Raw genomic sequence first — 21,554 nt, forward strand, 5'->3', positions numbered from 1 at the left:
ATCCGATTGACCTATCCTAGGAATCTCTTGGTCAAAACCATCAGTTGCATGGTCTTAGCATCCTTCTCACTTTAGTAGCCCCAGGGAAACCACATTCGTAACCATTTTCACCCCTTGATTTTCACCCTCTTTCACTGTAGCAGGAAGGAGTTAGGAACAGGCCAAAAACTTAGTGTGAATTGCTACAGTGCCCGGGCTCTAAAACATCATTTTTGGTGTTGATTTCTTCCTCAATTGTGTCATTAAGCTCACTTGGGATTCCTTAAGGCCGGTAACATGAATAAAACCAATTAAACCACAAAAATGACATCAATTTATCAATTGATACATGAATAGTAATATATATATATATATATATATATATATATATATATATATATATCTATATATGTATAAAATACACACATTTAGGTATTTATCATGCACCAACTCAAACAATATATACCTACATGTAATATATCCTCCGCTAGTAGCCATGAACCTCGGATACTCTTTTATAACAATTTTCATTTCAGTTGATGCCATTAGGTAGTAATATAGTTTCTAGTATCATTTTATTTTAACAAATTTTATTATTTTGTTAAGTAATATAAATTGTACATGTTGTACCAAGTTTCTTCTTATTAGTTTTAGTAACTAATTTTTAATAATTACAGGGACAATGATCATATACTTTTAGTTTACTTCATCCTAAATAATGAAGATTACTTGTTTTGTATTAACTTTAGAATTGTTTTGAATTAACTAGTCTTCTATTTTAATTTCTATGTTATTGAATGTTTTTGTAAATTTTAATATTCATCCTACTCTAAGTGTGTGTTTGGATCAAGGTTTTGATTACCCAAGAATGGGAATGGGCATATATCCCAAGAGAAGCACATGTTTGGGGAAGTTAGGGAATGGGAATGGATTCCCAGGTCAAAGCAATAGAGGGATAGTCTTCATTACCCCCAAATGTGGGGATAATGGATGGGAATTAAAGGGAATTAACATCAATACCCTTCTCATATACATTTAATAACAACATATTTAACATACATAACATACATATTTAATTACAATTATTAAAATGGACAATAATATCTAAATATTTATAATACATATTTGCAGTAAGTAATTTAAATAATAATACTAATAATAAATATTTAATTAATATATGATAATAAAAAATAAATATAGTATTCAAAATATTTCACTAATAAGAATTTTGACATAAGTAATGTTTCAATATTATTCATTTGCACTAAGGGCAAAATGGTAACTTTACCACATACTTCTTTTTTCTTCTTCCCATTCCCAATGAAATTTTTTACCAACCAAACACAGTTCTCATTCTCATTACCATCCATTACCATTACCATTTTTTTTATTCTCATTCCCATTTCGGGATCCAAACGGCCCTATTATATTTTAGGATAATGCTTGCTATTGTTATAATTTTATGGAATTGAATTATTGAAATTATTATTTGTAAAATTGTACAGGTTTCATGCCCCAAACCTGGCTCGCCAGACCTAGTGCTTCAACAAACGGCTGCATACCCATAGGGTGAAACCCAATAAGCATGCAAGGCCTCAGAACTATTCTCAAAATAGAGAAATATAACCCCAAAATTATAACTTTTAAATATAAACTCAATATAAGATGTGTGAATATAAAGAGGCTTTCTAAAACAAAGTTCACATACTATTAAAAATATAACGACAACTAATTTAAAGGGGATCACAAGCTCTCATTGCCTGCCAAACTATTCACTCCTCATCTGAAAAAAAAATTAGCAACCAAATTATGAGCTTACAACCCAATAAGTAACACACTAAAAATATTGGGATCATGTGCAATTTCAATAAGTAAGCCACTAAAAACATCATATAGAACAAATATTTATCCAAAATATAGTTCATAAAACCAAAGTGGTTCACCAAATTACAATTTAATAACAAATAAAAATATATGTCTCCAAATCACTATGGCTAAAACAAAATTTTAGAAATCAATTGTTTACCCTCAGTGACTTAAGCCAGAATATCAGAGCTCATTTATTTACCCTCGGTGATCTGAGCCAAAATATCAGAGCTCATTAGTTTATACTCAATAACCCGAGCTAGAATATCAAAGATAGCTATTCTTCACAGACGGAACGGTGCAAAACTATAATTTTTTAACAGAGTCAGAGTTTCATGTGGACATGGTCAGTTTTTAACCCCGAGATAGGGTTAGTGTCTAGTTAAATAGAGACTAAACGTATTTATATCAAAATAACTTTGTTATCTGAAAAGAAAACATAATTTTAGAATTTCAGATAGCTTAGGATTTGTAGAACAAGATTTACAGGATAATTTGTCATGCAAACAAACAAACATATGCATGATCCCATCTCTTTATAGCATAATAATCCAGTTATTCAAAAAATAATACACTTGTTAAATCAATAATTAATTAACAAATATTTATATAATTTAATTAGTAAAACAAAATAAATGAGTAAATAATTAAATCAACATAGCTAACATAAGCTAATAATTAATCTGATAACTGAATAAGTAAATGCATAAATAAAATTTATAATTTATGAGTATAATGAACAAAAATTGGCATTGAATTCAAAACCCAAACATTCAAATAGTATATGAATAGTTTTAAAACAAAACCAAAATAATTAAAAAATTGCCGATAACCCAAAATTTTGCATATACATATATACAGATTTATATGTGGTGTTACTTACCTAATTAATGCCCAAAAAATACTCCTAAATCTTAAACCAAATCAAGGCTTTTGGCATGTCCTATATTTGGAAAGAGATTCTGTTAGTTTCAATAACAATATCTGATGATGCTACAAAGCTTAAGAGGCTAATAAGAAATTGTATTACAAAATGAGATTTTTAAAAGGGTACAAATGCAAAAAGTTCAATACACTCCCAAATATTGATTATTGCGAGGGTATAATAGCAATTACGCACTCTAAAGCATATGAACAATTCTATCATGACCATTGAGTACGAAATCCCTCATAACTTCACATATATTTTTTAGAATAATAAATTTCAAGATTCTAAAAAATGTAAATGCCTAAGACTATGACATATCCAAAATTCATAAAATTTAGAGTACTACTCAAATTATAGCATTCAATTTAATCTCAGCTATTTCTTCAAACTTATAATTCAGACATACCACTGTCAAACATGCATATCTCTCAGCCTATAATTATTAAATTAGTAATATTTTACTGACAACTAGAAAACCTAGTAAGGAGCAAGCTTTCTATTTTTCACCTTACCCAATTCAATCTTCATGACCATCAACAATACCCTTCAATCTTCATATTATGGACAAAATTCCATTTGAGACAGTTATACTAATAGGGTTATATCTCACAAACTACACATGTATAAAATCTAAACTTTCGTAAGTACTTAGGCAACATGAAAATCCACAAGTTTTATATATAATTCTATATCTAATTCAAAAGCTAAAGTCATGAAAAAGTCAATAACACTTCAATGTCTCCAGAGAAGTCTTATCCGAGGCTCCTGAATTAAAAGGCTATAACGTACAGAATACACATGAAAAAAATTTGAAATTTTGCAGTAAGCGAGCTAAGATTATGATCCAAAAATTTTAAATTTTGATCTCCCAAAATTAAAGAGGCAACTCTGCTATCCTAACAACAAATATCTGAATCTTATCCTCCAATAAATCCAATTCTTAACATAAGAAGCATGGATGGTTTTCCAAGTTGATATCAATTAAAATGATTAGAACAAAAGAAGATATCAAAGAATTTCTATTAGATTAACCTAACTATGAGAGCAATAGGGTTAGAATAAGGTTCTCACCAAACCCTAACCGTAACTAGTATCACTTCACAAACAATCAAGAAGGAGCAGAAACAAAAGAAATCAAAACCTTACATCAAGCACTCGCAATCGAGCACCCACGAAGATGAGCTCCTCGTCTTCGCCACTAGAACCACGTTGTGACGAGGGAAAGATGTGGTTCTAGATCTCACTTTTCTTAAACAATGATACTTGGTAAGAGAAGGGGTGAAGAGCGTGAGATCGAGGGAGGAGACGTGTCTAGGGTTTCAAAAAACTGAAAATATAAAATCAATAGCGAGGATTAAATATAACATCAATGGCTAGGATTAAATTAACAGGGATGGGATTCACAACAGGATTACAAAAACTACAACACTAGAATTTATTAATTGTTGCAATAATATTCTAAACTTTGCAATAAATATTATGAATCACTAGAACAGATATATAAATCTCTATAATAGATACCATGAAACTACTGCAATAGTTTTTACACAACCGCTATCATAGGTTTTACACAACCACTGCAACATATATTACCAATCCACTGCAAAAATATTATAACATTGTTGCAATAGATATTACAAAACCACTGCAATAGGTATTACAACACCGCTGCAATAGATATTATAAAATCAATGCAATAGGTATTAAAAAAACAACTACAATAGATTTTGTGAAGCCATTGCCCTATATAAAATAACCATTGCAAAATAAACTACTGCAATATATGAAGCAACTATTACAAAAGTAAAAATAGCTTTAAAAACTAGCTAATGCCAATTGGAACGTTTTAAGCAATGGTGTAAAACTAGTGCAGTAACCTATTACAGTTAGAGCAAATACAGCTTCTGCCAAATTGCTACAATAAGTCCTTATGTAAACGGTCTTAAGGCCTTTTGCAATGGTTCATAACCGCTGCAAATAAGCATTTATGTAGTAGTCTCTTCCACTACAAGAAATATAGGAATAGGCAACGGATTTTTCCGTCGCTAAGAACTACATTTCCGTTGCTATAAATATTTAGCAACGGAATTAGCAACGGAATCATTCCGACGGCTATTCCCAAGTCGCTATTCAAATTCCGTCGGTATGATAAAATTCCATCGTTATTTCTTATGTTGTTCTGATGGATAATTCCGTTGCCAAACACAAGAACTCCGTCGTTATTAAAATAATAAAATATTTATTCTTTTATGGTTCACAAAAATTCCGTTGCTATATTTCCGTCGCTAGTGTTGCCTAACAACGGACTATTCCGTTACAATTATTGTTATAGCTATGGAAAATTTTAGTTTAGCAACAATATTTTTCGTATTTTAGCAAGGGAATATCAGTCGCTATTATCTTATTTCTAATGAAATCCGTTGCTATGCCCTCATTAACTACAAAATTCATTATATTTCCGTTGCAATTGTTTTTGTAGCAACGGAATTTTGGTTGTTATTTTCTTATTAGCAACGAAATTCATTTTTGTTCCGTTGCTATTTCTCTTGTAGCAACGGAAGTTCGGTGGTTATTTTTCTTATTAGCAACGGAATTTTTTTCCATTGTTAATTTTCTTGTAGCAACAGAATTACAGTTGTTGTTTTTTTCTTAGCAACGGATTTTTCTTTTTTTTCGTTGCTAGTTTTTGTAGCAACGGAATTTTGGTTGTTGTTTTCTTATACAATTACAATATATGTATTAGCAACAGAATTTCTGATGCTATTTTTTATTTACAACAGAATTTCCATTATCATTTGTTATTTTGCAACAGAAAATCCGTTACTATTCTTTGTTATTAATTATCATAACTATTAGCTACTAAATTTGTTTTTCACACAACTTGCACAATTTATTGCACAAATAAAAAAATTACCCATACAAATACAAATAATACAAATGATTCACAAAAAAAAATCTCATCAAGTATCCATAATCCATCTTTTCAATCATACCAAAAATACCAAAATACAATTAATCCACACAAATGATCCAACATTCAATTCATAACAAAAATACAAATTATCCATACAAATGATCCAACACTCCATCACAACCATAAATCCATCATCAACAATTCTCTAATCCATCAATACACTTGTCACCAACAAACAAAGTGAAATAAGAAGTCATCATGAACATACATTGAATTACCTTGGATTTCTTTGTTCCCTCTTCTTGGCCATTGTCTTCCTTTATTAAAATCATAAAAATTTAAAATCCATCAAATAAAATTGCTATAAAAGTACAATTGTGAACAATAAACAAAGTAAAAGTAATATATGAAGGTATATTTAATTACCTTGAGTTTTTTTTTTGTTGCTCTCTTCTTGCCTCCAAGATCTTCCTCTATGAAAATTATGAAATTTTAAAATCCATCAATTTAAATTGCAAGTAGAAATTTATATGTAAAGCACTAAAACTTAAGAGAAGTAAGATTCAATTTATACCTAAAATCATTTACTTGTTGGTGGAGGAATAAATATATATATATATGATTAGTACTAAAGTGATCAACCATATTTACTCTAACTAGTATATCATGCAAAGTATAATCACTTTTAATTTTCATAAACACATTAAGTCACCATAAACAATAAATAAATACAATCAACTCAAATCAAAACATTAAAAATTAAAATAAAAGATGCAACACACACAGAGACAAACATGAAAACTTCAGTTGGCCACCAACAAAGAGAATCACTACCCATTCATCAACTTCCACAACATGAGATTTGTTTTATTCTTGGCATCATGCATGTTGAAAGCATATAAACATATATATTGTGATTATTATGGCCATGCATTTACTTTACTTATAAAATAAATAAATACATAAATAAATAAATGCAAGAAAATGAAGGCAATTTCAACTTACCAAATATGGTTTCCCTTCAATTGTTCGAGTAATGATGACTTTGTGCAAAAGAAATTCCAAAATCTTCACTCACACCAAAGAAATAGAAGATGTCTTCAGTGAACCCTTCTCTTATAGATGAGAAAATAGAAGATGAAAATTGAAATTTCAAACAAAATTAAATAAAATTTACAAAAGACATGCAGTGAAAATAAATATAAACTAGGGGCCAATGAGTTTTTCTTTTTAAACTACCCAATACCAATATAATACCAATAAAATGTATATAAATATAAATACTCTTTTTTATCTAAAAATAATTATAATCTTAAAATAAAAACAATTCTTTCAGTTTAGTAATAATCAAGTTCATATATATAATCCCTATTACAATATCTTTTATTTATTATAATATGTATAGTAATATTCATTTAATTTATGAAAAAAAAGGAAGAGAACATAACTAAAAAATATTTATAAACACTACAGAAACAATACATTAACTTCACTGCAAAAATAATATATTAACTTAATTAGAAAGACAAAGTCAAAGAAATTCCAAACTCCATATATAAAATAAATAATTTATAATAAAAAAATATTCTAATGAAAAATTGACCCCTATTTCAATAAAAATTGACTTTCTTTTTTTAATTATTTTTTTAATCTGATAAAAAAAGGTGCATTGTTCACCGCATATATGGGATTACTCTGATTTTTAAACAAAAGTCCACATTGTGTATATCATAAAATTAGCAAAAGGGCTGGAATTACAGGTGATTACCTGAGTAAAATAAAAATAATCGATTAAAAAAAAAGAACCCACCAACGAGCAGGTCCTATGCATAACCGCAAATAGTCCGTGTGGCCACCGGTTTACTAATTAAAAACTGTAGTTACTAATATTATATATATTTATATATAATATTTATAAAAATATCACAATTAAAACATTGTAAATTAACTTATACCCTATGAAATAGAAAAAAAAATCCAATTCTTTTATATGTTTATCTACAAACAGATAATCTTAATAAAATTAAGAAACACAAATATATCTATAAATATAAATATATATAATATATATATAATTGGATACGCATGCAATGTATATCAGTAAGTTTCTTCAAATCAATCTAATTTGAAAATTTAGTAAAATTTCACAGCATCAATTTGAATGTTTGTGAAAATTTTAATATTGGCTCTGACCTGCCTGTACAAGTTAACTAAACAAGGTAACAGAAAAAAAAACATGAAGATTCCACATTGAGACCTGGTAATCATATTAGATCTATGATTTAGCATTCATATCATATCTTCATCCACTTGGTTCTGTACATCATGCTTTTTATAATTACATCAATTTCGATTCTTCATACATCTATTAATTGTACTTTCTTGTTGATTCAATTTATGTATAGTCAAATTATCATATACTGCTGTAATAGCTACAATTTAGCAGTGATGATACTCTATAGTATAAGAGGAACATCAATCTCAATACTAGTACAATTATACTTCTGTTTACTTTACATTCTTCTTGGTTTTACTTGTTAATTATATATAATTTATCATCTAACAATCATACATTGCTCTTAAGAGCTGTAATTTAGTAGTGGCGCGCTTCCTGACTTTGCAGTTAGATCTATAATTCTATACCTGTTCTATTTCTTCATATGTTTTTGTCTGGAAAACTCAAGTTCATATAAACACTAACCCACATGGTTTCAAAAGTCTACAAAGTTAATGTTTATTACTAATCTTAAATTGATACAACTATAATATGGTGTTATATAGTTCAGGTACCAAATAAAGTTTGAATGTTGATTGGAACAAAATTCCATCTTATTCAACTTTAACTTATTAATTAATGATGTTTGTTAAAAATTATAACTAAAACAATTTCAAGAGAAAGTAAAGTTATTAACATAACAATGAAAGACATAATTACTGTTTTACATGAAACTAAACAGCCATCTAATAAATGATAAAACAAGAACATTTCAAAAGTAGCACCAATAAAGCTCTATGGTCTTCTGTTAAGATACACAAGGAAATAGTGAAGCTAGCTTAGGCAAAAATTTTACAACTTAGCATACCTACATTAAGACCATTGATGATTTAAACTTTGCAATTGAAAGCACAACTCATTTTAACCCCCTGAAACTAACAAACTCAAAGTATGACTCAAAAATTTCTCACTAAGAAAAGATTATACAAAATTTTCCACCCGATTTATCTCCTCTGATGCAAACTCTTCTGTTTGACTCAATATGGTTCTTTTTCATGTGACAACTCATATTTTCAGATGGATCATGGATACCAAAGAGAACATAAATAGAAATGACAACTTGCATGAGAAGTTAAGCTAGCTTCACCCCCACACAAGTGCCATCTCTGCTCATTCAATGTATTAGAAAACAAACTTATAGATTTTATAGATTTGGCACAGTCCAATGGCAAAATCTAATAAAAAACTCAGTAAATCTACAAATGGCACACAACACTTTGATGAACTTCTTGAATTAGAAAATAAAAATATTAAACGCAACTATACATGAAAATCAAAATAGATTTCTTTCATGTGGTGATAAAAGGACTAAAGGAAGGCATGGTACCAACGGGGAAGCGCTCGTCGGTGTTGCGTCTCGCCGGAGATCAGAACGCCCACTCCAAACCCGATGAATAATAGCCCCAACCCAAGCAAGCACACGGCACCCAGGAGTCCCCGATGTAGGCCCCCCAAGCACGCACTCCGATCGTTGCACTCACAAACCCCTGAGCACAGTGACAGCGAGGACGAGAAAGAGAGAAGAGCTCTAGAAACCAAGACCGTGGCGCTGCGATTAGGGAGTTGAGTGGGTGGAACTTCACGAGGATGTGCTGGAGGACGCTAATGGCGGCGGAGTTGTTGATTGGCGCGCACTGGAGTTGTAGATCAGCACTGCGATTAGGATTAGGGTTGGGTATTAAACAATAACGAAGAGATTGAAGTTGGATCAAGGTGAAAGGAAATGGAGATAGAAGCAATTACCGAGAGGATGAGGGATGAGAAGCTGAGAGACGGAGAAGGGAAGCTCGTGGATCTCACACCGAAGCCGACGAGAAGAGGAGAGAAGAGCACGGGAAGAGGGAAAGGACAACGATGCAACAGGGTTAAAAAGATGTTAATTTTAAGGTTTTTTTTAAAAAAATTTTAATTAAGAAACTAATTTCAAATTTTAATTAAGAAACTAATTTCAGATTTTATTAATTATTGTTTGATTAGAAATTAAGTTCAAATAATTTTTAATGCACATCAATTTAATGGCCAAGCCAACTTCTTTTAATTTGATTTTTTTAATATCCGATGATATAGAAATTCAAAATAAAATATATAATAAATTTGGATTAAAATCTAAGGCTAGGAGTGAGCATTGAAAAGGCAAGATTTAACTGCTTTCATGCCCATTTATAGTTTATCAATTTCAGAAAATCTTGACAAAAATACAATAATTCAATTAATCATCCATAGGACTATTTTTAGATATAAATAACACTCAATATTTTACACATAAAAGTATCACTAATAATATTCTACCAATTTTCTATAACCCCTAATAATTATTAACTTTTAATATTTTAAATATTTAATCATGTACAATCAAACAAATATATTAATTAATTAATATTATTTTTTTATAAAAAATAAACAAATTACATCAGGGCATTCATTAATATGAAATTAATATTTTTTTAATATATTTATATCATCAACTACACTCGAGATTGAAATATACTGTTTATTACTTATTTATTATTAAATTTAAAATTTATTAAATATTTATTTTTTTAAGAAATAAATATATATATATATATATAATTTTTTTTTAACAAAAAAGGGATAAACCTAATCAAACCTTTCATACCCTCTCTCTTTGTGACCCTTTATTTATTTCTTTCTTTCCTTGAAATTAATTATTGTTTGAAAAAAATCCAAAGAATAAAGGTTTATTCTTATTTTTATTATTATATAGAAAAACAAACTCAATTTGAGACTTAAGTTTTTTTTCTTCCTTTTCATTTATAATATATATATATATATATATATATATATATATATATATATATATATATATATATATATATATAAGTTTGGAATAGATACGGTCTTATTCCGTTGCTATTAATCTAAATTCCGTCGCAATATTTTAAAATTCCGTCGGTAATGTAATAGAAATAAGTTGAACTTCTGAAGCTTTATTCCGTCGGTAATCTAATGCTGATTCCGTTTCCAATACTTACAAATAGCGACGGAATGAATCCGTAGCAATTTATTAGCAACGGAAATATGCGGGAAAATTAGGGCGCGTAAGCTCTAGCAACGGAATAGCAACGGACTTATTTTGTTGCTACATTTCCGTTGTTATTAATCACACTTTCGTTGCTATATTATACAATTCCGATGGTAATGTAATAAAAACAAGTTGAACTTCTAAAGTTTCATTTCGTCGGTAATCCGACGACGCTAATTCCGTCGCTAATGTTTACAAATAGCAACGAAATAAATCCGTAGCAATATTTCCGTTGCCTATTCCTGTATTTCTTGTAGTGTTCCAAGTGATCGAGCACCATGTCAAAAGCCACCATCTAGGTTCAACTTGACTCAAGAAAACTAAATGTCCTTTTTGTGATCTATTTAACAACCTTGAACACGCTATAGGGCATCTTACGTATCATAAAACTCATATTTCGAGAGAGTATTGATTCAGTGCTATTATCTACCATTTTATTTAATCATATTACTTATTTCATGTACAATAAATTATTTCATTTCCTTCGAGCAAAAAGCTGATATCTTGTTGTCAACCATGCATGAGAAATACTTCCTTTTAAATTATATTACAATTCCTATCTTAACTTTTAATTTTCGACATAAAACAAAGGGCACAACAAACGCAAACATCAAGCAGCACCAAAAAACAGAACACATGTCATGGTTAACATTCTTTTACAGTTTGGAAACAAGCGAAAGGCAATCGCCACGTTACAGTGTACACATCCAAAAATAATTAGAAATTTGTGAAACAACTTAACCTCAAGGCACGTCCAAATTAATGCATGCATCGTGCAAGAGACGTTAATCTAACACTACTGCTTTAATCCCATGCATACGTTGATAATGAGAGGTGGACAAGTGCTTGTACTACTACTCAACTCGCGCGTGTATCATAATATATATAAATACCCCACCTTGGTATCTCAAATGGTACACCACCTTTAACAAGTACATTTGGTACCAATTTTTCTCTTATTGTAGCAATGGCGAGTGCAACTCTTAAGTGGAGTATGTTTGTGATGTTCTTGGCTGCTGTTACTTTTGAGTATGGTGATTGTTTCCACCACATTTCTGTGTTAAGCGCATGCTCTCCTAGTGGATATTTGCACGGCAAAACTGGGCATTGCAACACCGAACATGATTCTGATTGTTGTAAGGCTGGTGAATTATACCCACAATACCGATGTTCCCCACCTATAACTGGAGATACACAGGCAACCATGACTATTAATAGCTTTGCAAAAGGAGGTGACGGTGGCGGCCCATCAGAGTGTGACAACAGTTACCATAGTGACGATGAAATGGTTGTCGCTTTGTCTTCCGGCTGGTATAATCATGGTAGCCGTTGCCTGAAGAGCATAAGGATCAATGCTAATGGAAAGTCTGTCTTGGCGAAGGTGGTTGACGAGTGTGACTCTGTCAATGGTTGTGACAAGGATCATGATTTTCAGCCTCCTTGTCCTAATAATATAGTTGATGCTTCACCTGCGGTATGGAATGCATTGGGGATCCATGGTTCAGAAGTTGGTGACTATGACATTACTTGGTCCGACGAATGAAATGTAAACATGTGATGCCAACCACATATGCTATATTACCTTGGCTACCATATTATATCATCCCACTCATCATACGCCAAAATATATCACTTGATCGTACTCATGTTAAAGTATGATTTTCTAAATATTCAACATGAATGATAAAGTATATATTACTATTAATTTCAAACATGCATTTTTTTTTTCTTTTTTCTTTTTTTTCTTAAAAAAAAACAATAACGAAAAGTGCGAGAAGACTTATGCATACTAGGAAGACCCAGGAAGGCCCAAGAAACTGAAGCAAATGAAGGGATGAAGTCAGTAACAGATGCAAATTAAAGCTATTAGGGGAAAAAGTATTAAAAACTGGAATACTAAACATAACTATGATTCGCCACAATTCCAACTCCTGCCTCAGAAGTATTGAAGTACTAAAGTGATATTTTACGCCTAGTTTTGTTTAGGTGCAAGAGTGGAACAAGTGCATATATAAAACCCTATGCTAGCTGAAACCTGCAAGAACCATCCGGTTTAATTTAGTTCAGCTTATACAAATGGACTTTTTTAGCCAATATATATAATCACGATGTGCACCGTGACCCAGAGCAGTGCGGGGCTGGGATCTGCCGCCCGCAGGCCGGGCTGGGCTATCATTAAAGTAGGTGGCCCATGCATGCTACTCTTGCACAATCACCACGTAGGCTGTGCCGGTCCAGTTATGGGTCAATGATTTTATAACCTGTGGCCCGAACCCAAGAGCTGTGTCTAACAAAAGAGAGTCCATTCACATGAGCTACGAAACTTTGGTTATAGTATTAGGAATATTTATATTTAAATATATAGATAATAATAAATGTGTATAAACTTCAATGTGAATTATCGCAAGGTAATAAAAATTTATTCTCTTAAATATTGAAACACAAGGTTTCATGAATAATTAGAAACATGCTTAAATTCGATAACAAAAAGTAGAGTAATCAAATCCTGAAGTTAGTGATTATTTTTCACTAACAACGTGATAAATTAGGCCCGATTTTAATAAAAATGAGACATAGACAAAAATCATAATAATTTTTTAAAAATTAATTTTATTAAATAATAAATTATATAATAAAAAATAAAAATATATAAATCATTATTAATAATTACAATAAATAAAATATTGATCATATGAACATTTAGAGATTTGAAATCTATCTTTAATTCTTTGTTTAATTTCATGCTAATGATAATTAATATAAGATTATGTGGATAACATAATAGTAAATAAAAATTTAAAATATTATTTTTTAAAAAGATCAGGGATTGTCCATGGCAACTTTGATTTAAAGTAGAAGAAATACATAGATTTTAATTTCTCTTATATTAGAAAAATACACAAACAATTTAATTTAATTAGCTTTGATTTGGAAACAATTTAAGTGCAAGCTTTTTAATTTATTTTTTTAATTATTATAAATTATCTTGATTCGTCTCAAAAGTTATTAAGATTTTTTTAAAATTATTTAACAAAATAATATAGTAAAGCTTTTAATAACTATTCATTATGAAAAAAATTATTAAACAAACCCCAACTTGTTTGAAAAACAACAAAATAAAGTAAGGGTATTTAAAGACAAAGTTAAACGGCACCCTTTATATTATTTTAGTATTATTTCAAATCATTTTTAAAATTTTTTTTATTATTCCCATATATATACCCCTTTACCACTAATGACTAATCTCTCTCTTCTATTAAAAACTCCTCCAATTGAAAATTACTAAGGTTAAATTTTTATTTTTATTCTTTAATGAATTAAATTTGCATGCTAATAATTATTTTATTTAGTAAATTCATCCAACTACTTCAATTTTATTATATTAGTTAGTAGTTAATTTATGTCTATTTTACTTACCATGATTAATTATTTTAGTTTTTAGTTATTCTAGAGTAATTTAATGCAATTTTTTTCCTAATTTCCTTGTTATTTCGATTTAGTGTTAATTTACTTTGTTTACTAGTATTTTTTTATTAAATTTTATGTTTAATAAATGATGTTTAAAGTTTAAATTATTTTTTGTTTGATATTTAATTTTTCTTATGTTTAATTAGCCTTATTTAAAATTTTTGAAGTTATATATATTTAATGTTCTTTGAGTATTCTGTTATTAAGCTAAATTTTCGATTTTGCGCATAACTCCCCATGATTCTATAGCCCTAGAAATATTTAATTTTGTGGATTTTATTTTCAATGTTATTTTATTTATTTCATAATTTCATTTTTTTCTATAATTCTTTTGGAAGGTGTAATTTTAATAATTTTGTATTTTGCTTTTTTTTTTAATTATTTTGCTTTGTTATTTAATTTTTCTTATAATTATTGGAATTGTTTATTTTTTATTATGTTTGTTATTTCATTTTTTCATATAATTTTGTAATAACTGTTTATTTTAAATATTTTATTTACCTATAATTTTAGTTCTCATTGATTTTATTTTATCAACTTTAGAAAAATTAAAAATGGCATCATGTGGTGGAAGTTTGAAGGGAAAGAGTGTTGTTGGTTTGGCTTCATTACCTACCCAAGATAGCAATGAATGGCAAGAATATGAAAGTCCGGCCGAGGAGCCAACATTGTCTACTTTGCCTTCAAAGATTGGAGGAACAAATCCCACAACAGAATCTACCCTTAATTAAATCCAACATTTTTAAAGTGTATTTTACAAAAAGGTTGGCAGTGTAACACATGCTAAATGTAATTATTGTAATTCCGAATTTAAGCATAGCAAGGGAGCATGGTATGACACATTTACTGTACATGTGGAGAAAAAACATCTTTACAAGTTAGAACATCCTCAGACAAAATCTAAAATATGATTCACCGTAAACGAAGCTACGGGTTTTCACTCTTCTTTATTTAGGTTTTCTCAACCAAGATATAGATATAAAATCATTGAGAACATTTCTGTGGAGCACTTGCCATTCAACTTTGTGGAGCAATGCCTAGTGTAAGAATGCATCAATGAGACATTATAACCAGCATGCAAAAAGGTTTCAAGGAGGACTATTCAAAGAACAATTTTCATACAATACAAACACCATAAATAACACATTTGTGAGTATTTTTGCTCTTGTTCCTCTTCTATTTCTTTATGTTCTGATATATATATACCGATGTATTCAATGAAAATTCTTTTATTGGTATTACAGCATTGGATTGATGACTTGAGGAATATCCAAAAATGAATCATTGCTTTTAGGGTATTCAATGAGGCCCATACCACTGATAATATTTATTGGATGATTCATGGAATCATCAAAGAATATGGCTTGACATTTAAGATCAATTTCGTTTGATAGTGCTTCTGCTAATACTAGCTCAATTAGACCTTTAAAAGAATATTTGAGACATCCATGTGGGGGAAAATATTTTCATATTAGATGTGTTTGTCATGTATTAAACCTATGTGTGCAAACCAAGCTAGAGTCTCTAAAACAATTTGTAGGACCAATTAGGGATGTGGTATCATATATAGGAAGGAAGATGACTCTCATGAAACAATGGTCTCGTTATTGTAAAATAAATAACATGAGGGCCAAAGATTTCCTAAAACATGTTAAGACTAGATGGAACTCTACTTATCGACTTCATAATGCAATATTTCCTTATAAGACATTGTTGACTGCTTTTGTTAATGAAGCTTTGCCTGATTTAGTTTATTTGAATATCAATGGAACATTTCTACTAGAGTTACGGATTTACCTTTTATGTTTAATACATGTACAAATTTATTTTTTCATGTTTATTTCGCATTGCGCATTTATTCTTATATGGTGCTATTGAAGTTGCTGAACAATTGTGGAAGTTTAGATTATATGCTTAATTAGTTGTGGGCCTTATGGAAATGAAGCCTAAGGGGTTGAGCTATTATAGGGGCACACCTCCTATTGCTTTAATTGGATTTGTTTCAAATCCTAGGCAGAAGTTAGAAGTTTTATCTACATATTTAGAGCCTTATTATAAGTTCTTAGGGCTTAATGGAGGTCAGATTTCCCAATCATGGGCCATGAGTGAGTTAGAGACTCACTGGTACGCATCAGAGTCTAACATCTTTATAGATGTTAGTGTAATTGTTGATAATGTTAAGCCACAAAGTTTTAATCATATGAGAGATATTGCTCTAATTATGGCCAAGTAGTTCCACAGGTTACAACTGAGGCAGTAGGACAGTCCAACATTAGCGTAGGAGAATCATTTCGGAAAAGACAAGCAAAGAAGAATTCTAGGGGTTTGTAGTACATAGAGGTCGACTTGTACTTGAACACTACCTTTTGGGTTCTCTAAAGACATGAATGTAGATATAACCTTCAATAATCTTCAGTGGTGGCAAAGTAGTAGAAATCTGTATCCTATTATTTCATTAATTGTAATGGATATTTTTGCGTGCCCTATGTTTAGAATAGCGTGCAAGCAGACTTTCAGTACAAGTGGAAACACGTTGGACACAACACGTTCATCGTTGTCGGCACCAAACATTGAAATTCAAGTTTGCACAGATGATTAGAAGGCTACACATATTTGACAACAAGAAGCAGAGATGGGAAGTTCAAAAGTGAATGACTTTTTCTTCACCGATAACATGATAAGCACAACAACAGCCCCCGACACTAAGTGATAAGTGCTTGTGTGATATGAATGCCAAGCATTCTTTCCTTATGTTGAGCATTACTTTTCTCAGGTTTTTACATTAATATGTGTGTTTTTATGTTACTTTTATGCAGGTATGGTTGTGAGGCTGAGTATGAAGGAAATAGGCCAATGTGGATCATAATGCACCTATTTTGGAGGAGATCTTGCTAAGGTTCAAACGTGAAAATATAGGACAGGTGTGAGATGCTAGAGTGTGTGCGAACCTCCTCGCATTTGAGTGAGCACATCCATTTGGAGGGGCACAAAGGCAGTCATACTCGAGCATTCTGTCTTATGCATATAAGAACAGGAGCTCCACCAACATATATATCATTGAAGAAGCAAGTGATTCACGACATGAACGTGTGCCCGTTTGCGTTACCCCGATGAAAGTATGGAATTGGGAAGTTATTCAGGTCGAAGACTGTAGCGAAAGCACTCGTAGCGTAGCTGCTCACAGCCTGCCGAGAAACCAGAGAAACAGAGAATCCACACGGGCGTGTGAAAAATTATCCACGCCTGCTGTGAAATTCCCGACGGGCGGGTGTATCGTCCCACGCCCTGTGGAGTTGCCCTGATTCGACCCTATTTAAAAGCCGATTCATCCCGATTTTTGGTATTCTTTTTCTCCATCTTTTTCCCTAACTTGCGAGAGGGCTTCGGCTAGGGTTTCGAAGGGTATTGGCCAAGGTTTTGGAGAGGTTCTACGGCTCTGACATCGTGATTCCATTAGAAAGAAGGTTGGTAGGGGAGCTTCGATTGAGGCGTATCCTATACCGGACGAAGGAATCCTTGGACGACGAGTAGAGGACTTTCCACAAGACCATCGATCACGACCATCGAGGGGTTTCTTTTATGGATTCATTGCTTTTACATTCGATTTCTTTGATTGTACTTAGCTCCATGGAGAGCTAAACCCCTAGTGGGTACTTGGGTGATTGTGAACCCTAGGATGTATTCGCTTCATTGAACTTCTTTATTATGTTTTCAATAAATTGATGTTTATTGTGAGTTCCAACCTTGAATGCTTGATTGTATGAACATTTCCCCTAGAGTGACACTAGGGTTGAGAGTTCTTGTTGGTAACCTTGTGAGTGAGTGACACACCACGAGCGTTAGACAAAGCTAGGTTGGAGAGGGTTGAGAGGGTGAGTCGAGAGGTACAGGAGCGTCCCTTTTCCGCTCCGACGTGATAGATTCTACCTCCGTTCCTCGAGTTCTTTGCGCCCATAATAGAGTGAATGGTCTAAGGGATGAACCTCCGCTGGGGCCTAGTTGCGCGTGCAATGGAGTGAAGCGTTGAGGTGATCTTAGTATCTAGGGCTTAATTGTGGCTAGGGACCTTCCGCCTGGACCAAAGGGTTAGGTCTAAATCTAGGAAGAGATTTATCACTTGGAATCCCTAGAGCTCATTGCAACTCTATGCGAGTGCGAGGTGTTGAGATTGTTCGATTTCTCCTCCGGGACATGTATAGAGTTAGGCATAGTTGACCTTAGATTTGGGACTATGTATGTAAGGATTTCCACGACTCACCATTGCATTGATTAGGAAGCATAATAGAGAGTTCTTGCACTTGAAGTGATTATCCTAGGTGAAGCATCATCCAAGTACCCCATCTTTATCGATTGCCTTGCCTCCTCCTTACTTTTGCTCTCTTACTTGTTGCTTTTAATTTCTGAGAATTGAATCATTACCACACTTATCATTGTTGATACTCCACATAGCTAAGAATCGAATTAAGTGTCTTTACTCCCTACTCCCTGTGGATTCGACCCCGCTCACCCGGGATTATTACTTCGACAAACCCGTGCACTTGCGGGATATACGCAAGGGGACCTTGTCACTAAGCAATAGCTAGAACCTGACACCGATGAATAAGTAATTGGATGATAACTCCAGTCTAAGGTAAGACAACTACATTGGCTTTGATTCCTCTTACACCCAATACGATACATAACCAAATTAATTTGATTAATCAACAAATTAAGTACAAGCCATGACTTTATAGCTTTTATTTTAAATTATTTAAATGTTACCATATTATGTGTATATATAATTATTTTTATTTCTTTCTATTCATGGAAATGAACTAATTAAAAAAAATATAAAATTAAAATATAAAAAGTTGAGCGGCTATGGTGGTGGACATCACTTGATCTAGACAACACATTAGATTCAAATATAAATATATAAAAAATAATATCATTTTCTTAATAAATATAATTACATCTCATTTTTAAATTTTTTTTTTTAACAAAAAAAAAGGAACAAAGTCCTAGATGTAAGCTTTTTCTTCTTGGTTTTGCCATTTAAACCATCTCCCCTTAACAAGGAGAAGAAGTACCAAAGCTAAAGCTCGACAAGCTCTAAGAAAAAGATAAATCTTGAATTGAAGCTCTTCCTCAATAGTTCTTTCGTTGACAATCTCTCTTTTTCTTTATTTTCAGTTATTTTTTTAATAATTTTTATGGATTTGTATAATTTTCTCTTGGTTTTGTTTGTTAATTTTATAAGTGCTTTGAGTTAATTTTTTTTAGTGATTTTCGAATGATTTAAAAATATTTTCTTAATTTTTTAAGTTTTACTTGAATTTTTTTTATATTTATATGTTATTACTTTCAAAATTATATGGTATATAATTTGTTTTAAAAAAAACGGGAAGGTTTTGGCCAGGCCCGCCGATTATAGGGATGGCCTAGGCCGGGTGCGGGTCACTAGAATGTGACCCGTAACTCGCCAGGTCTGCCAGGCCAACCTAGCTCGTCGGCTCTGCACTGTTGGCCGGGCTGGTTCTGGGTTGGGCCTGCAGGACCCGGTTACCCGCCCCGTGCCCACCTCTATTTGACACCAATACCGCGGCTTGGCCAATTTAACACAACTACCAAAAATCTAAGGGCATAAACTATGGAAGTTATGAAAAACGAATTTTGCTCATAGGTCATTGTCTCATACCTTGATGTTAGCCTCACTGTTAGGAGAGTTAAACCACAAATCGTCCCACTTATTATATCAAACTGCTTGATTTTATTTGATTTAATGTTTATTTTATAGAGATTTAAGAAAACTTTCAGCTTCCATTGGGCCTCATTAGTGGGTCAAATAAGTGAATGGAGCCTTTGAAGATCTCCTTATGAGCTTCAAAAGGCAAGAGCAAAAAATTCTCAAAGAGAATTTTCACCTTGTATTGGATCTCATCAGTGGATCAAAGAAGTGAATGGAGCCTTCAAAAAGCTCTTATGAGCATGAAGAAGTAAAGGGCCCGTTTGGTACTTTGCATGGAAACACTTTCCATGCAAATTATTTCCTTGCATTCATTTTGCCTGCATTTACTTTCCCTATAAAGTAACAATACGTTTTTTTATGAACTTTGAAAATTGCAATTGAAATACATGCAAAATGAATTCCTTTGTTTGTTATGAATAACCTTTCCATGCAAAGTTATGTTTATTCTCAATTTTACCCTTCAATGAATATCAATTATTTTAATTTTAACTATGTTTTAATTTTCACATTAATCAATGGTTTATATATAGAAAATTAAGAAAATTGCTTATATACCCGGCAAAAGTAGATATTTAATTCTTGCTTTTCTATATGAGAAATATGATTGCCCGAACTTTATCCAAGAGGCATGCTTCCTATATGAATTTTGGCAATCTTTTTATGGATAGATCTCACCTAAATAAAAGGTATTGTGCATGTTTCTTTCAATGATTTTTCAATAAGAATCTATTATCAATAAAACAATATTAAAGGCAATAAAAAAAAAGATTATTAAAAAAATTACAAAAAATTATATGACTTACTGAGATTGGCTTGCGCTACGGTTTTGAAAAGGAAGACGGTGGAGAAATTCTTCGCTAAAGTTAGGGTTTTTAAAAACAAGATAGGACAAAAGACAAGAATTTTAATGTTAGAAAAGGGTGAAATTGGAATTTTACATGTCTCCTACTTTCCCACCAATGATGTAATCAGTTTCACACCCCCTCCCCCTGTAAATCCTTTTCATTGGTCAAAGGGAAAGTAATTACAATTTGACCATTACTTTACATGGTCTTTTTTTCAACCAAACATATGAAAGTTTGTCACAACCTCAACTTTACAGGGAAAGTTGTTACTTTCTCCTATACCAAATGACCCCAAAATGTTCATGAGGAGAGTTCCTACAAAATTTCAAAGAAGCCCTTGCCATTTATAAAATTCCCAATTCTCTCTCTTTCTCTCTCTCTCTCTCTCTCTCTCTCTCTCTCTCTTTTAATTTTAACCCCTCTCATTGATAAACCATATGACCAAGTATTTGGTATAGCCATGCCTTCGAGAATTTTTGAAATAAATGTGAATCCTAAGTTTGTTACA

General features: G+C 31.6%; 1 protein-coding gene and 1 long non-coding RNA gene across 3 annotated transcripts; one reads left to right on the plus strand and one right to left on the minus strand.

Annotated features, from left to right (window-relative positions):
* Nucleotides 1-5,738: 5,738 nt before the first annotated feature.
* Nucleotides 5,739-9,818, minus strand: LOC120283657. Of its 2 annotated transcripts, none has more exons than XR_005543307.1 (5): nt 9,706-9,818; nt 9,290-9,615; nt 6,693-6,802; nt 6,114-6,160; nt 5,739-6,004 (listed from the first exon to the last, which is right to left on the minus strand). It is a non-coding gene; the product is annotated as an uncharacterized LOC120283657 (long non-coding RNA). The 2 variants fall into 2 exon arrangements; XR_005543306.1 differs by having other exon boundaries at nt 5,819-6,004; nt 6,693-6,755.
* Nucleotides 9,819-11,934: 2,116 nt separating this feature from the next.
* On the plus strand, nt 11,935-12,704 carry LOC120250578 (putative ripening-related protein 1). The gene has a single exon (XM_039259406.1). The coding sequence runs from the start codon at nt 11,973-11,975 to the stop codon at nt 12,546-12,548; it is 576 nt and encodes a 191-aa protein (XP_039115340.1). The 5' UTR covers nt 11,935-11,972; the 3' UTR covers nt 12,549-12,704.
* Nucleotides 12,705-21,554: the final 8,850 nt, after the last annotated feature.

The sequence above is a fragment of the Dioscorea cayenensis genome, chromosome 19, assembly GCF_009730915.1.
Source record: "Dioscorea cayenensis subsp. rotundata cultivar TDr96_F1 chromosome 19, TDr96_F1_v2_PseudoChromosome.rev07_lg8_w22 25.fasta, whole genome shotgun sequence".
Lineage (NCBI taxonomy): Eukaryota > Viridiplantae > Streptophyta > Magnoliopsida > Dioscoreales > Dioscoreaceae > Dioscorea > Dioscorea cayenensis.

Excerpts from the sequence above, each read along its gene's own strand:
- LOC120250578 (XM_039259406.1), top strand. The coding sequence starts at position 11,973 with ATGGCGAGTGCAACTCTTAAGTGGAGTATGTTTGTGATGTTCTTGGCT.